The 18,444-nt window shown below is 34.2% G+C and overlaps 1 protein-coding gene and 1 long non-coding RNA gene across 4 annotated transcripts in view; one reads left to right on the top strand and one right to left on the bottom strand.

Annotated features, from left to right (window-relative positions):
* Nucleotides 1-3,837, top strand: part of ERG (ETS transcription factor ERG) — a 124,266-nt gene extending 120,429 nt beyond the window's left edge. For all 3 annotated transcript variants that reach the window (XM_074214004.1, XM_074214003.1, XM_074214005.1), the window contains one exon: nucleotides 2,044-3,837. In XM_074214004.1, coding sequence (XP_074070105.1) covers nucleotides 2,044-2,564 — 521 coding nt within the window. In that variant the 3' untranslated portion in view covers nucleotides 2,565-3,837. The remainder of the gene's footprint in view (nucleotides 1-2,043) is intronic.
* LOC141506861 (uncharacterized) overlaps nucleotides 1-18,444 on the bottom strand; it is a 102,832-nt gene that overhangs the window by 67,389 nt on the left and 16,999 nt on the right. Inside the window, exon 2 of the long non-coding RNA XR_012473994.1 lies at nucleotides 11,904-14,079. This is a non-coding gene — a long non-coding RNA (uncharacterized LOC141506861). The remainder of the gene's footprint in view (nucleotides 1-11,903; nucleotides 14,080-18,444) is intronic.

Genomic DNA, 18,444 nt, shown 5'->3' with positions numbered 1-18,444 from the left:
AAATTTTTTTTCTTGCCTTCTCATTGGGTAGAGAAGATGGTAGGTAGAAGGAGAGAATTTAGAACTAAAAAAAATCTCTGTGCTTAAAAAGAGAAAAGAAAAAAAGAAAAAAATTCAAATAAAGCTTCTAAACTTTGAACATAATTACATAATAGCAATTATATTTTTAATGACTTCATTTAAAAGCTAGGAAAACTACAACCATATAGATATTAATTCATTCTCTTTAGGTGTTCATTTATAATAAAGTTTTAAATCATTTGCAATCTGCTCTGGACTGATAGGTGGCACAGTGGATAGAATGTTGTGCCTAGAACCAAGAAGATGCTCTTTCCTGAGTTTAAATCTGGCCTCAAACATTAATTAGTTGTGTTAAATTGAACCAGTCACTTAACTCTGCTTGCCTCAGGTTTCCTCATCTGCAAAATGAGTTGGAGAATGAAAGGGCAAACCACTCCAGTATTTTTGCCAAGAAAATTCCAAATGAGGTCATGAAGAATTGAATATAACTGAAAATGCATGGAATAACAAATCTGTGTTCTCTATCTTTATCACTTTCTCTATTTGTTAATGAAGACTACTTACAATCATTCATTGTTTAGAATCTTTGGGGTGGGGGTGAGGAATTTGGGCTTTTAAAATACAGTATAACAAGCAGCATTGCAATAAAAGAGAATTTTTTTTTCATTTTCATATATTTGGATAAATATTGGAAATAGTGATATGGTTTGAAAAAACATTTTCTAAAATTCCCTATTTAGACCAGGTTTTTTTTGGTTATTGGGAAAGTTTTGATTTCTGAGATTTAACAAAATATTTTATTAGAATATTTTATATCAGAATTTATGTTTATATATATTTACTGGGATTATATTAGAATTTGCGGTTATTAAATTTTATTTGAAAATTTTAAGAGATTGGTTTCTTAAATCTGACTTTCATAATTTTATTTTGATTAATTATATAGAATTCAATAAAAATAGAATTATATAATCATTGCTATTTATGTTTTTCTTTTTTCCTTACAAAAATAGAAAACAATGAAGGCTCTAAAATATCAAGGTTTTACAAATAAATTTTTAAGTGTACTTCCAATCAGTTGATCATTTGTTAAATACTTTCTATGGTCCACTCATGATTCATGAGTATATAAATTCAAAGAATGAAAGAAAATAACAAGTAAATCTATAAGTATATACAGACTAGTTAAAATAAAATCTAATTGATCCTTTAAGGAAGGAGGGCTCTGGTAGTTAAGGAGGATTAGCAGAGATTTCATGTAGAAGATTATATTTGAGCCATATATTGAAGGAAGAAACATTATATGATTCAAAGTACTTTTCATGCATAGCAAAATGGAGAGTGCAGAGCACAAAGAAAAGAGATATATTGTTATATGTTAGGAACATAAAAATTGCCAGTTTGAAGAGTAATACTATACAATGAGGCTAGAAATATGTATTGGGAACTGACAGCAAAGCTAGAGAGAGTAATTTATATTTGATCCTTAAGGCTAAAGGGAAAGATTGTAATTTGTCCAGAAGAAGAGACACAGACAGATCTGCACTTTAGGTTCTCAGTTCCATGAATGATAGGCTAAAATGTGAAAAGGTTTTAAACAAGATTAGTTAGAAAAATGTTGCAAAAATATATTAAAGAACTGATGAGAGTCTCAACTAACCTGGTTTTTATGTGAGTAGGGAAACAAGATCAGATATGAGTTTTGCTATGGAAATAGATCCTGGAAAATTTGAGAACTGATTGACCATGTAAGGTGAGAATGAAGCAACAAGAATGAAGTCAAGATTATGAATATGAGAGATTGAAAAATAATGGTGTTTCCAGCAAAATTAGCAAAGTTTAGGAAAAAATTATCTTTGGGAAGAAAGTTAAGTTCTATTTTAATCAAAACTTTGGTCAACAGTGTCTCAGCTTCATGAGAAGTTTCAATGAGGGAGATTAGCATGAATGTCAATAAAAAGTCAATGGAAGAAATTTTTTTAATATAATTTATTCTCATTGATTTCCTTTCCCCTACTCCAGGGAGTGGACAGATACAGCTTTGGCAGTTCCTTCTAGAGCTTCTATCTGACAGTTCAAATTCCAACTGCATCACTTGGGAAGGCACCAATGGAGAATTCAAGATGACAGACCCTGATGAAGTTGCCCGTCGCTGGGGAGAACGCAAAAGCAAACCCAACATGAACTATGATAAGCTGAGTCGTGCATTACGTTACTACTATGACAAAAATATTATGACTAAAGTTCATGGCAAGCGTTATGCTTATAAATTTGACTTCCATGGAATTGCTCAGGCTTTGCAACCCCATCCTCCTGAGTCTTCTTTGTACAAGTATCCACCAGACCTCCCTTACATGGGCTCCTATCATGCTCATCCTCAGAAGATGAACTTTGTTTCTCCTCATCCTCCTGCTTTGCCTGTGACATCTTCCAGTTTCTTCTCTGCCCCTAATCCATACTGGAATTCATCAACTGGAAGTATCTACCCCAATACCAGGCTTCCAACCAGTCATATGCCTTCCCATTTGGGGACTTATTATTAAAGGAAAAATGACATTCCTCTACATTATAAAATTTCCCATTGAATTTTTATAAAGTCTGCTAAAGAGAACATGAATCAAAAATGGAATGAAAGGAATGAAAAAGGTTGGTTATATTTCAGACTGGGGTGAGAGTGGGAAGTGGAGAATGATCAAACAGTCCTTTAGAGATAGGGATTTAATAAAATTAATCCTAAAAAAACAAAGATTATGCTAAAATGTACTATGGACCAATCATGAAAGACAATGTAAGTTGAAGCATGAAGTGATCATGATCAAGAGAATGTGGCTTTGATAAGTTCATAAACTTCAGTGTAAAGTTTGGTATCCACATGCTAACTGGAACTATACTACAATATTATCATGGACAATACAATATTGATCTAACATACAATATATGAATTCATTTTTTAAACTTTGCCTGTATTTAAAATAGAAGTATATATATATATATACATATATAGTATGTGTAGATATGAATATCTACATATACTTAGACACAGATTCAGACTGGTTTTTTGTGGAAGCCAATGTGTGGAATACAATGGCACTTGCTGTTTTGGTTAAAATCAAAATGGAGTGCTATCAGCTATTTCAAACTGTGAAGACTCCTCATCATTTCAAATACCTATGATCCCAAGAGTAGGATTGAGAATGTGTGTAAAAGACAAGTGTATGATTGTAGAACAAGGACTTGCATCTGCAACAGGACATTAGTGAGAAGCAGAAGAAGAGGGCTACAAAGAATGAGAAACTGTTTAACTGAATAGAAACTGAAAATGTTAATATTGGACCTTGTAGAATGATTTATTAGAATATGAGATAACGTATTATCAGTGTTATGCCATCCGTAGTATACAGAGAGAACACTACTAATCTTGAAGAGAAAAGTAGTGCAAAATTCAGAAATCAAATTGCACATCACTTTTTAAAGTTGTTTTTTTAAACTGGAATAATCTGATATTTAGAAGAAACAGTCAGACCTCACCATTATCTTGGGGCATAATGAAAGAGACAGCCTTACTGACTATCAGAAATGACATAGTTGTTTTGATTAAGTGGACATCACTTTCCCTTTTTGAGTCACAAATGCTGTGCGTTTGTGAGAATGAAGTAGACAAATCAGTGGGTTTTTTCCTCTTTATTACATAATAATTATATAACTTATGCATTTATACACTACGAGTTGAACTCGGCCAACTAAAAACAACCACACACACACACACACACACACACATACACACACACACACATGCACACACAAATATACATACAATTGATAATTAGAAATATTGTGGCCTTGAATTTTAACTCAGTATGCTTAATGTTTACAATATGAAGTTATTAATACTTAGAGTGCAGAGTGTACATAATAAAATAAGCTTGGCCTAACTTGATTCTTATTTATATAGTTGTCTGCATTTTTAGTTGTCAACTTGCTTTATCATCATATTTGATTAAAATATTAATTTTCATTTTTGTCCCTTATGAAAATGAGTTTAAATAGAAATGACTCAAATGCTTTTTGACTGAAATTAAATCATGGTTCAAGCCTTATAATCATTTTATGCCACAAGCTGCTGGCATGATCATATCTTCTCTCTGGAGCAGCAGTACAAAGCACTATATTGTTGAATTGGTTATGCATACTAATTTATGCTTACCTAAAGAATGGAAAAAGAAATCGAAACTAAGGAATGATTTTTGAAGCAAAAATTTCAATTCTGTCTCTATCACAAATCACTAAATGATTCTTGTTTCTTTAGTATTTGCAAGGCAATGGGGTTAAGTGACTGGCCCAAGGTTATTAAGTGTCTGATGTCAGATTTGAACTCAGGTCCTCCTGACTCCAGAGTCAGTCCTCTATCCACTGGGATACCTAGCTGCCCCCTAAATGATTCTTAATATAATCATGAAAATCTACATTTAAACATGAAAAACCTGCTGCATTTAAAGAAATTATATCATTACTTATAAAAATGTGTAGCAAAAAACCTGTTATCCCTCAGTTTATGACAGTAAGTGGCAATATTTTTCCATTGTTTAAACTAAGATGATATTCTTTCAACGTTTATACCATAGGAATTTTTCGAGCCAGAGTTCAGAGTTTAGAAATCTTTAATACTTATTAGAAGTTGTGCTCAGTGGTCACTGTTTCCAAGATCCAGGGGACTTATGAACATATCAATGTGGGTATTCCCATGTTGTGCCAGCTGGTTTTCTTGCATCTCCTCACTTATATTTACTATAGGTGTCTGCTATAATGTAGAGGGAAGGGGAAAAGCAGGTGGACAGCAAGACTAGAGAGATCTCAGTTCTCTAATAAATTCAACACACCTTGACTAGTGTGAAGAATACTCCCTGAAAAAAAACATAATGGAGTCATTTCACAGTAGTTTTAAGAGTCATTCGTTAGCTTTGTGTGGTCTTTGCCATAATGAAAACTTAGTTGGCAGACCTCTATGCTTGTGAAATCTTGGCGATACTTCCAAAAGATTATATAACATCATGTTATTTGAGTTCCAGATTCAAATGGCATTAATCATTTTGCAAATAGCAAATTTGCACTATGTTCATTATTTGAACATAATGCATTATGTCCATTATGTTCATATTGAAAATAATTCCATTCTGCTCTAGCTTGTACCTTGATCTTGTATCATTAAAAAAAAAACTAGCAGCAAAGGATATAAAAACTGTACTATAATTAAAAAGGTTGATCACTTTCAGTGTTAGAAGCTTAAGTCTGCATTTTGCATATAATTGTATGGTAATTCAGTGCTATTGTTTCAAGACCATTTCATGAGCTAAATAATAAAATAAGACAAAATTCGATTTTACACATATTTTAAGCTTCCCCTCCACATATCCAAATTATTTCCAAAGTTCAATGTAAATATGGGCATTCTTGAAGATCTTGAATATCCTCAATAAATAACCTTTTAACCCTGCTTTTAAAATAATTCTTTCATATATTTATGACATTTTTCAAATTTCAAATTCATTTCCCACTGGTTTGTTTTTCATCTAAGATTCTTATATGACCATTGGGACCTTTAATTTTTTTTCTTATTGCTTTTTTTTCCAGAAGCATTTGTTAGTGTGAGCTTCCTGGAAAATTGACCTTACTGTAAAGATTCTTCTTTTGCTGTCTTAAATAATGATTTTATTTTTCCATCTAATCAAATTCCTCTTTATTCTAAAATTTCATTGAACATAAAAATTTTTTGTTTGCCTAATTGAAGGACAGATAAAGTATTCCAGCTTATGAAAGAGTGATTTAGAAGGATCTAGGATAACTAGGTCTTTTTCTTCAATACACTTCTGAACAATTTGATAGTTATCTGTCATCTTAAAATGTGTGGGCTATAGTGAAGTTTTTTTTATCTAAAAAACCCACTTAAATATCAAATATATTCTTATATTTGGACTTCCAATAAATGGGTTTCATCATCCTGTTGTCAGCAAAACTTAGATTTAAATTGTGAAAATACTATGTCATAGTTTTACTAGAGATTTATAAAGATTTAGAAAGAAAGCAAAATGTGATAATCTAAAACTTTTCTACTTATGATTTGAAATTGTAATTCTGGAAAAAAAAGAGATTCCACAATATATTCCTCAAGCGTTATCAAAATAGTAACCATTCTTATGATTACCTTTTAGGACCTCAGCAAGTTTCTCTTGCACTTGGCTATACACTATATTTGACTCTTGGGGGTTCTAGTGTAAGAGGGGAAAATTATCATCAGTTTAATCATCTCTTAACTTCTGAAAATAATAAAGTATTATTTTTTAAAAATCTGGTTTTCCAGCCATCTGTAACATTAGAGAGAAGTTTGACTAAGCATTTTGAACTACTCAAATGTACTTAGTAAATTCAAAATTCTGTTTTTTAATGCTATTCTAAAACATCTAATCTAATTTAAAAGCAAACTGATAAAGTAAAACTTACCACATAAACAGTTGAAAATTCATAGTTACTTTTATTTCAAAGGGATAAAATATTGTTAGACTCTTTCTCTTATATTATGTTTAAGTATTTATATATCAAGTGTAGAACTACATATATTAGATGAAAAGAATTTTAGGTGATGATAATGAAGAAATGCATAGTTGCTACAAGAAAATGGTACAGAAGATTAAAGTTTCTATTACATTACCTTGGGAAATAGATATACCTATAAAAGTATTCATCATTACGCACTGAAGGTGATTCATAGGCAAGTAAATACTCATTTAAATACCAGCTTCTCTTTTAAAAAAACCATTTGTTAAATACATATTATACACAAAGCAATCAGCACTGCATTGAGATGGAGGAATATTATGAGAAATTTGGTCTCTATCTTTTTTTTGGGGGGGGGGGTTACAAAGCAATGGAGTTAAGTGATTTGTCCAAAGTAAAGTAAGTATTAAGCGTCTGAGATCAGATTTGAACTCAAATCCTTCTGATTACAGGACCAGTGCACTATTCACTGCACCATCTAACTGCCCCTGATTTCTACTCTTAAGGAATTTGCAATCAAATTGAGGAAATGTGCATACCTGGATTTTATTAAAGCTTTTGACAATCTCTAATGTTGCCCAAAATTTAAGCGACTATTTGAATTACAGGAATCTAGAATAATAACCAATGAACTGATATTCAATCCTGAAGGATATGTTTGACCAGTGGATCTGTCCTTGTTCCTGTTCAGTGCAAATTTTCTCAGTAATTTGGATTAAGGCATATATGTGTGCGATATGTTTTCAAATTTATAGATAGGGGGCGGCTAGGTAGCGTAGTGGATAAAGCACCCATCCTGGAGTCAGGAGTACCTGGGTTCAAATCTGGCTTCAGACACTTCATAATTACCTAGCTGTGTGGCCTTGGGCAAGCCACTTAACCCCATTTGCCTTGCAAAAAAACCTAAAAACAAAAAAACAAAACAAATTTATAGATAACACAAATTTGTAAAGCATGGTAAACAAAGAAGAGATTCAGTTTAGGCCAAATGAAAACAACAGAAAATAAAAACAAGTAGGCAAAAACCTTAAGGAACTTACTTGAATTAAAAATACAGTTTGCAAACATGTACTCTTTGATATAAAAGGAACTAATTAAAAAGATATTCATTTTCATGATTGATTTATATAAATATAAAAATGATATTAGCAAGCTAATTTGCTTTTTGGTATTAAATCAAATTACTGAAAAAGATACTTTCTAGAATTAGACAAGATTAATTTGGAAGAAAAAATATAGATTCTCAAGGGAAATTTTTTTGAAAGTATGAAAGAAGAGAACATGACAATACAAAGAAAGAAATAGTCATGAAAATTATTAACTATTTGGTATTAGTGAAGTCAAGATGGCAGAGTAGCAGGAAGAAGTATAATGAGATCATTCTCAAAACTTGTCCAAATAAATGTAGAAATTACACCAAGTCAAAGCCTGATGGTTAAATCCAAGAAAAAGTCTTAATGAGTCATTTTTTTTGCAGAGCAGATCTACATAGGAAGACAGAAAAGACTGCAGACATTGGGAACTCTTGGACTATCCAGGAGTGTGCAACATGGGGCACTATAGTAAAGGAGGAAGCTGTACACAGCAAGAGGGGCTCCTGGACCAGAGAACTTTTATCAGAGAATCTCATGCAGGTTCAGGAGCAGGTCACAATAACATCTTAGTCATTCACAACTCAATTCTGGGTCACACATACAGAGAAAAATAAGAAATGGCCAGGGGTTGCCTTCTGGAATAAAGTGTAACTGTAGGTCTTTGAGAGAAAAGCAAGTTCAGACTCAAGTAGCAGCTGTGTAGCTCAAAGTCCAAGAGATTAGATTCTCTATTCCAGCTTCTAGCCTACTCCAAAGTTTGTAGAGGAATAATCAGGGTAAATTATGCCAGGTCAAAGAAGAACTGTCATTTTAGCACTCCATTCTAGCAGAACTTCCCAACTTTATTTTTGTCTAATAGTGACTAACTACAGTCAACTGTGGCTCAGATCCAAACCAGGTCAACAATCTGCAGAGACCAGAATGTTCTAGTGGAAGTGGGTGAGGAGTGAGGGAAGAGTCAAAGATTAGATTTTGCCCTGGAACTCATCACTTTGGGAGAATTGATAAGTTATACATCTCCAGTCTGAGCTGTCCCTGAGATATTAGTGTTGAAGGAAATTTAAAAAACTTTTTAAAGCAACCTACCACATCTCTTTGAGTCAGTGCACAAAGTAGAAATAGAATCTTTCAGTAATTTTCTGAAATACAACCTAAAATGAACATTCCAAGATCAAAGAAAAACTACTGTAGGGAGACAGAAAGAAAAAATTCATTTACCAAGGGGTAACAGTTAGGATCACACACACTTTAACAATCATCACAATGAAGGATTGGCTGGTTTAGAATACAAAATGCTAGATGGCAAAGAATATAGACTTGAAAGAATAATTTGCCTAGCAAAAACTTAGGCAAGCTTGAGTGCAGCAAAGTCTATTGAGATTTATTATACTCAATCGATAGGTAAACCCTTATTCTGACACTTGATCTACTGCCATATTCAATCTTATTTTCACAAGATCCAAAGAAAACATCATATTTAGAAGTTTCTTTATAATGAATATGGTTGAAGCCTCCCCGTTAATTAATCATCTTGAATCTTCACCACATTTCCCAAATACTACTTATTTAATAAAATATAAGAACTTCCACTTCATTTTTAGTTTGTTTTGCAAGGCAATGTGGTTAAATGACTTACCCAAGGTTACACAGCTAGGTAATTGTTAAAAGTCTAAGGTTGGATTTGAACTCAGGTCCTTTTGACTCCAGGGGGATGTCTAGCTGCCCCAAGAACCTTCATTTCTAATAGTAATATTCATTTCTCTATGGAATATATTCTTTAATTTCATCTGATTAAATAAATACTAAAATAATTGGACTTGTAATTTATTAACAAATAAAATCATTAATAAACAAAGGCAAAGATATTTGCAAAAATTTGACTATAAAAAAGATCATATTCAGATTTGCCTCAAACCTTTAACAGCAGATAATTTGCATTGATTTCTTCAAACACAATTTCAATATGGAGTTCATTTTTAATACTGATTAATATCTTTGGAGAGTTCTCTTTAAGAGTTAAATTTAGTTCCTTTCTGAAGATCTAATAAATTTACAATAGTCCTTTTATTTTCCTTTCTTTTTTCTGCAATAAATACAGGAAACAGTATTGCCAATTTTGTCAGTTACTCATAAAATTACTCATAAAATTCTCTTTTAAAATGTTTCCCCCTTAAGTGAATTAAGACAGTTCTGAGGCAAAAAAGTATGTCTTTAACCTTTTCCTCTGTTTTATCTACAAGTTTCAAATAAATGCTCATAGACAGAAATTAATCCATATATATTTTCCCTGACTGAATAGAGAGAAGCAAGTCACAATAAGAACATTTTCAACTATAAATTTAACTACCCATTCAAAATGATTTTTCAGCAACATTTTATTTGGCTTTTCATTGGTCACAAGAGTCTCTATGATAAAACTTGTTGAAACAGGTATTATATAAATATGTAAAGATTCAAAGCCCACAAGCTAACTACTAAATGGTGAATCATTTGACCACGATCACCAATGAAATAATGAAAAATGATTTTTAAATCTTCCTCAATCTTCTATAAAAATAATAGCAAGGAGTGTGTGATAGGGGATGTTATGAATCATATCATTATTAGACCACCTATAAATGTTAATCTCATTTTAAGTATACCAAATGTTAGGTAATGTTTAATGAGCAGCAAATAGATATACTATTATTAGAGGAAGAAAATCATATTAATGATTTTCTGTATAAATTAAATGAGAATACTTGAGGACTTCCAAGAGTGGTTCCCAGATTACCCACTGCATTGAAGAAGCAAATAAAGAAATGTTGGAATTTTTTCCATATTTTATTTAAGGGACAACTAGATGATGCCATGGATAGAGCACCAGCCCTGGAGTCAGGAAGACTAGTTCAAATCTGGCCTCATACACTTAATAATTACCTAGCTGTGTGATCTTGGGAAAGTCACTTGACCCAATTGCCTTAAATAAATTTAAAAAACTCTTGGAGCATATTTTATTTAAAGGCTATGAGATATCTCATTTTAAGGAAGTCTTGGTCATTTCACTTTGGTCTCCTCTTAATGGGGACAACAAATTAAAAGGAAGAAAGGAAGAAAAGAGGGAGGGAAGAAGGAAAAGAAGACGAAAAAATACAGGAAAGTAAGTGAACTAATGAACAAAAGAAAGGAATGAGATAAGGATCTAATAAGTGCTTATTATATGTGCTGGTTACTTTGCTAAATATTTTATGAAGGTCTGGGCTTATCATTAATGTACCAAAAGAGGACAAGTTTATAATTTTGGGTGACTTTAATGCTAGAGTAGGTTCAGATAACCAGACATAGCAGAGAGTCCTTGGGAGGAATGGAGTTGGAAACGGTAACAACAATGATCACCTTCTACTGAAGACTTGTGCATCTCATGACCTTCTCATCACAAACATTGTCTTCCATTTACCTAAATGCAATAAAACTTCCTGGATGCACCCCATTCATAGCAAATGTTGGCATCTATTAGATTATGTGATCATAAGGAGAAGAGACAGACAGGATATGAGAGTGACAAAGGCAATGTGTGGTGCAGAGTGCTGGACTGAGCACAAACTCATCCTTTCTAAGCTAAATATTTATATTCAACCAAAATGGCAACCCAAAGGCAAAATGAATGTTAGAAGAATTAATGTCAAGAGATTAGGGTGTCTGAGTAAAAAAAAGGGTTTGTTGCTAACTTCGAGGAAAAACTGAAAAAAACACCCAGTTGGGCAAAAGTGGAGCAGAAAAACAGTGGGCAGCCTTCAGAGATCTGGTGTACAGCTCTGCATTTGCTCATCTGGGCCAAAAGACTCACAAACATCAAGACTAGTTTGATGAAAATGATGAGGAAATACAGAAGCTGCTAAATGAAAAACAAGAATTCCACAGGGTTTACCAGCAGGATTCTTCATCCATTTCTAAGAAAGCAGCATTTAATTCCATTAAAAGTAAAGTCCAAACAAAGCTTAGTGAGATGCAGGACTTTTGGCTCAGTAAGAAGGCAGATGAAATTCAATTTTTTGCAGATAGTAAGAAATCAAATTGTTTTTAATGCTGCTCTGAAGGCTATTTATGGGCTGAAGACATATGATGCATCTCAACAACTCAGTGTAGGTAGATCCACACTGATTAGTGATTGTGACACGATCCTAGGGAGATGGACTGAACACTTCCACAGTGTTCTTAACAGACCATCATCAATCAATGCAGAAACTATAGATCATTTACCTCAAGTTGAAGTTAATCAGTCCCCAGCTGAAGTTCCAACTGAAGAAGAGGTTTGAATGCCCTTAGGCTCCTTTCAAGTGGCAAAGCACCTGGTGCTGATTCTATTCCAGCTGAAATCTACAAGTTAGGGGGTCCATTGCTCATCCAAAAACTGACTGAAATTTTCCAGGTTATATGGCATGAAGAGATTATCCCCCAAGAATTCAGGGATGCCTCCATCATCCATCTCTATAAAGGAAAAGGGAATAGATTATCCTGTGACAATCAAGGGCTATTTCTCTTTTAGTCATTGCTTGTAAGATTCTTGTCAGAGTCCTTTTCAATAGGTTGATCCTTCACCTGGAAGATGGTCATCTTTCTGAGAACCAGTGTGGCTTCAGAAAGGGTCAAGGAATAGTCAATATAGTGTTTGTTGCCTGAATAATTTCAGGAAAAACGCCAGGAACAGAACAGAGATTTGTATACAACATTTGTAAATTTAACCAAGACCTTTGATCCTGTTAGTCATGAGGGTTTATGGAAAATTATGTCAAAATTTGGTTGCCAAGAGAAGTTCAACTTCATAATGGCACGCATGCCCAGGTTCTGGATAGTGGATGATGCTCTTGAAACTTCCCAGTCACCAATTGAATAAAACTAGGCTGTGTCCTTGCTCCCACACTTTTTGACATGAAGTTTTCAGCCATGTTATCAAATTCCTTCAATGAGGATGAACAAGGCCTCAAGGTCAGCTATTGCACTGATGGCAAATTCTTCAACTTGAAAAGGCTATAAGTCCAAACCAAAGTTGAGGAAGTGTTGGTGCATTATCTTCTATTTGCAGATGATTGTGTACTCAATGCAGTCTCTGAAGCTGAGATGCAACAAAGTATGGATCGATTCTCTGCTGCTTGTGCTAATTTTGTTCTAACAATTAACACCAAGAAAGCACAGGTGCTCCATCATCAATACCATCCATATGTAGACCATCAATTATAGCAAATGGAGAAGTTTTGATACTGTGGACAAGTTCACTTACCTTGGCAGTGTCCTTTCTAAGGAGGTACACATTGACAGTGAAATTGACACTACATTAGCAGAGCTAGCTCAGTATTTGGGAGGCTCAGAAAGAAGATGTGGGAAAGAAGAGATAATTAAATTGACTACCGAACTGAAGGTCTACAGAATTGTTGTGCTGGCCTCATTGCTGGATGCCTGTGAAACCTGATATTCTCTCAGCACCATGTCAGGAAACTGAATCACTTCCAATTAATTGTCTTAGGAAAATTCTGCAGATCACCTGGCAGGAAAAGATACCAGACACTGAAGTCCTTTTTTGAGCTAAACTGCCAAGCATTCCAACATTACTATAGAGGGTGCAACCATGATGAACTGAACACATTGTTAGAATGCCAGACATAAGTATACCAGAAAAACTATTTTATGGAGAACTCACACAGGTCAAGTGCTCACAAGGGGGTCAGAGGAAGCAATACCAAGACATCTAAAGATCTCATTGAAGAACTTTAGAATTGATTGTGTAGCATGAGAGACACCAGCACAGGACCACCCAACATAGCATGCCCTCATCAGTGAGGGGGCTATAGTCTATGAGGAAAACAGAATTGAAGTAGTTCAAAGGAAATGTGACATTTGTAAATTTAGAATACGCTTTCCCAAGTGTTCATATGGACTATTTGTGCCCAACTTGTGGTAGAGCATTCTGAGCTTATATTGGTCTGATTAGCCAGAGTCAGACACACTGTAATTTGTCTCAAACATAGTGAAGTCATTTTGGTCTTCTTTGATAACAAAGGTCAAGAACTGAACAAAATAGTTTACAAATATTATCTCATTTGAACCTCAACTTTGTGAAATAATCTGTTACTATTCCCACATTATGATTGAGGAAACTGAGATAAACATAGGTTAAGTGATTTTCCCAGAGTTAACAAACTATTACATACATGAGGCCAAATCTGAACTCAGATTTTTCTGATTCCAAGCCTACTGCTTTACCTGTAGCTGGTTAAAGAACTCTGAGATGAAGAGTGGGGACAATTCTTGCTCTGCAATTTATAGTTTTAGAGAATTGCTTGGGAAGATTAGTAACTTACTCATGATCAGAAGATAGACTTGTACTCTGTTCTTACTAGATTTGATGGCAATTCTTTATACAACATTCCAGGCTTCCTCTCTACAATAAGAAAAGAAGGAAGAAGTCAGAAATTACTTCAATAATTGAACATTGTATATTTACCAAGTGAAAAGACATGCCATACAAGAACCTGAATTCTTTTGTAAGGCATTAGGTACTATTTCCACTCCATCTCATAAATTTTTGTATGTTGTCTCATTGATGTCATTCTCTTTATGACACTATTCATTATTTCTATGTTTTATTTTTGGCAACTTACTCTTAAGAATCACTTATTTGGTTTCCATTTAAATTTTAATCTCTATTTCCACTGCCCTTTATTAAATAAAACTATTACATTATGATATGAAAATGATGTAATTAAAATTCCTGCTTTTCTAAAGCTGATTTTGATGTTTTTAATGTCCTAATACATAGCCAATTTTTGTGTGTCATGTCATGCTAAGAGAAAGTATTTTCTTTTCCATTTCTATTCAATTTTCTCCAGAGAGCTATTATATCTAACATCTTTAGAATTCTATTCATTTCCTTAAAATTTCTTTTTTTTATTTTGAGTTTATATTTATCTAGCTCTGAGAGGGGAAAGTTGACATCCCATTGTCTATTTCCTCCCATGCTCTTTTAACTTGTCTTTAAATTTAAAATTTTAGATGTTAAACCATTGAATAATATATATCTAGAACTGATATTACTTCAATGTCTATGCTATAGTTTAGCAAGATGTAGTTTTAGCAAGATAGTTTCTTTCCTTATCTCATCTAATTAGATCTATTTTTGCTTTTGTTTTCCCTGAGATTATGATTGCTAAATCTGCTTTTTTCCTTCACTTGAAACATAATTAATTCTGCTCTAGACTATCTTTATTCTGTGTATATCCGTGAGTGTATGCTTCAAATGCTTTCTGTTGTAAATAACATATTGTAGGATTCTGGTTTCTAATCCATTTTCTATCTGCTTTGATTTTATGGATGAGTTCATCCCATATACTTTTATAGATAGAATTGTGTATTTCCCTCCTTTCTGTTTTTCCTTTTTTTAATCTTTCATTTTTTTCCCTTTCGTTCTGTCCCTCTCCATAAATGTTTTACTTCTGGTCACCAGCTCCCCCTCATTTCTACCAGTTTTCCCACACCTTCTCTTAAGCCCATTCTCTTTTACTTCCCTTTAGATTATATGAATTTCTATATCTGAGTGTTAATGTTATACCCTCTGTGAGGCAATCTTGGTGAGAGCAGGTTCAAGTTTTTTGGTAAGATGTACTGAGAATTTTCTATTAAAAAGAGAGATTTTTAAAGCCAAGGCTCTAGGGAAGAACCTAATCAAAGAACCTTGAAAAAAAATTGTTTTTCTTTTGCCTCTCCAAGACAAGGGCCTCTGCCTTTTTTTCTAAAATAGCTATAGTGAGTAAAACTACTTAAGTTAAAAGAATATGGCACTGCTCTTGCTATGAGGAAGAAATAGACAAGTATTTCCATTGAATTATGAGCTGTAAACAATGTGCAGAGTCTAGTAAGGCAGCACCCACCACAGATTATACATCTAAATAAGCAGTATTCATCTCCTTTCCAGGAGATCTTTCTGGAGAGTAACAACAGAGACTACATGTCCATCTGGAGCATAAACTATCAGAGAAAAATGATAACATTTCTATAAGATATGTTTTTGACTTTTCAGTATTAGAGATGTTTGTTGTCTATTGATATATTTACTTGTGGCTAACATACCTCTTGAATATGTATCCCTAGATATATGTTCCCAGTGTGTTTCCATTCTTCCTACTATGTGCATCTATGAGAGGAAAATGATTTCTTATGGTGGAAATATTTTCATACTGCTTATTTTATTATGCCTAGATTGGGGGGAGGAATGGAGAGGAAACAGCAGGATCTCCATTTGTATACAATAAAAACCATGTGACTATTTCAATAATTGCAGAATTCACAATTGACAAAACCTAATATTCATTTATTGTTGTTTGAAAAATCTCAAAAGCAAACAACATAGGCATGGAAATGGAAGTGTCCTTGTTTAATGTGATAATAAATATTTATCAGATAGGCCAAAGAGCCTCAATGATTTTTCAACAGAGATTTACTAAAAGAACAAAAAGGAAAACAGTAGAAGTAAGAAACAAAAAAATTACAAATGGCAAAAAAAACCCACCAAACTAAGAATGATCTTTTTCTCTGATATTATTTGACATAATTTAGAAATACTAAATATAGAAGCAATGGGACAAATTTGAAATCATCTCTATTTGCAAGTGATATGATAATAAAGCTTAAAAATTGGGAAATCAAAGAAGAAATAAACTGAAATGATTAATCATTTTAATAGAGTAACAGGATTTTTTAAAAGTCAAGTCTACAAAAAATTTTAGTGATTTTTCTATATTACTAACGAAACTCAATAAAACAAAATAGCAAAGAAAATCTATTCAAAATATGACCACACTCACTGATCCAGAGAACAAGATGACATATAAACATATTTGTAAAATACTTTATAGTAATAATACTTCTAATTTTAGTTTTTGTGAGGGATGATTGTGAAAGGAGAACAGAAAAGGATTTAAGCTGAATAAATAGAAGGAAATAATGTAGTAATTAGGAAGGAGATATATTAGTGAAATGCATTCAGTGGTTGAATTTGGAAATAATAAATTTGAAAAAAAATCTACAGGTCTAGATTAATCTTCTGATAGACAGAAGAACAGGATAAAGGCAATTGAGAATTAAAAAAGATCAAAATAATAAAATAGTATTAGGACGGAAGAATGGATCGTGTCTTAGGCACTGTCTCATAAAACTCATAAGCTAAGGACTCTGACTAAATTTTCGAGAGACAGAATCCACAGAGGGACCCAGTGAGGCAGTTCTTCTACTCAAGGTAACCTGGAAAAGAGAAGAAAGGCTCTGCTCCCCGGGGTTGGAGGGGCAGCCTGCCAGAGGGGTAGCCCACCAGAGCAAAAGAATTTCAGCCTCCTGGAGGCAGCCCCAGAGCACTGGGAGCCAGGCTCACAGCAGCGGGGGAGTTTCCTGACCTATGCCCCAGGGAGCACCAGGCACAAATTGGGGGAACAGTGGGGGGACCTCTGCCAGAGTGAGCACATGAAGCCCAGCCCTCAGGGCACACAGAGAAAAGTGTGGCCAGCTCAGCCAAGTTCCAGGAAACAGAAGCAGGCGGAGCTGGTAAGCAGAAGCACCCAGGGCATGAGCCCATTGAACCTAAGGAGGGGAGTGAAGAGAGACTGCAGAGCTCTGTCCCCTGCCCCGGAACAGGACTCCGGGGTTATGACCACATTCAGATCCTGATCGCAGTCTAGGCCCCCACCCCTACCACAGCCCTGTGGCACAGGGGGGGGCGCAGACCAGGAGGGAGTACCGAGCCTCACACACTGAGACCCTTGTGGGAGTGTCCCAAAAGCTCAGGAAACACCCCCAAACCAGGCTCAGGCTGAGAAAATGAGCAAGCAGAGAAACAAGAGGAACACCATTGAGAAATATTTTGCATATGAGCCCAAGAAGGAACAAAATACTCAATCTGAAGATGAGGAAGCACAAGCTCCTGCATCTAAAGACTCCAAGAAAAACAAAAATTGGGCTCAGGCTATGACAGAGCTCAAAAAAGGCTTTGAAAATCAAATGAGGGAGTTAGAAGAAAAACTGGGAAAAGAAAGGAGAGAGATGCAGGAAAAACATGAAAATGAAGTCAGCAGCCTAGTCAAGAAAATCCAAAAAAATGCGGAAGAAAATAGCATGCTAAAAACCAGTTTAGGTCAAATGCATAAAACAGTTCAAAAAAAGTTATTGAGGAGAAGAATGCTTTAAAAAGCAAAATTGGCCAGATGAAAAAAGAGATAAGAAAACTCTCTGAGGAGAACAAATCCTTCAGACATAGAATAGAACTCAGGGAGATTGATGAATTTACGAGAAACCAGGACTCAATACTTCAAAACCAAAAAAATGAAAAATTAGAAGAAAATGTGAAACATCTCATTCAAAAAACAACTGATATAGAAAACAGACTTAGGAAAGATAATTTAAAAATTATTGGAATACCTGAAAGTCATGATCAGGAAAAGAGCCTTGACATCATTTTCAAAGAATTACTACAGGAAAATTGCCCTGATATTCTAGAAGCAGAGGGCAAAATAGAAATGGAGAGAATCCACCGATTGCCCCGAGTAAGAGATCCCAAAAAACCAACCCCTAGGAATATTATAGCCAAGTTCCAGAACTCCCAAGTCAAAGAGAAAATATTACAAGCAGCCAAAAGAACACAGTTCAAATATCGTGCTGTTGCAGTCAGGATCACACAGGACTTACCAGCAACTACATTGGAAGCTCGTAGGGCTTGGAATATAAATATACTGGAAGGCAAAAGAGCTTAGAATGCAGCCAA

This window comes from Macrotis lagotis, chromosome 1 (assembly GCF_037893015.1).
Source record: "Macrotis lagotis isolate mMagLag1 chromosome 1, bilby.v1.9.chrom.fasta, whole genome shotgun sequence".
In the NCBI taxonomy this organism is placed as follows: domain Eukaryota; kingdom Metazoa; phylum Chordata; class Mammalia; order Peramelemorphia; family Peramelidae; genus Macrotis; species Macrotis lagotis.
The sequence above is the reverse complement of the archived record's forward strand: the minus strand, read 5'-3'. Positions and strand labels throughout refer to the sequence as shown.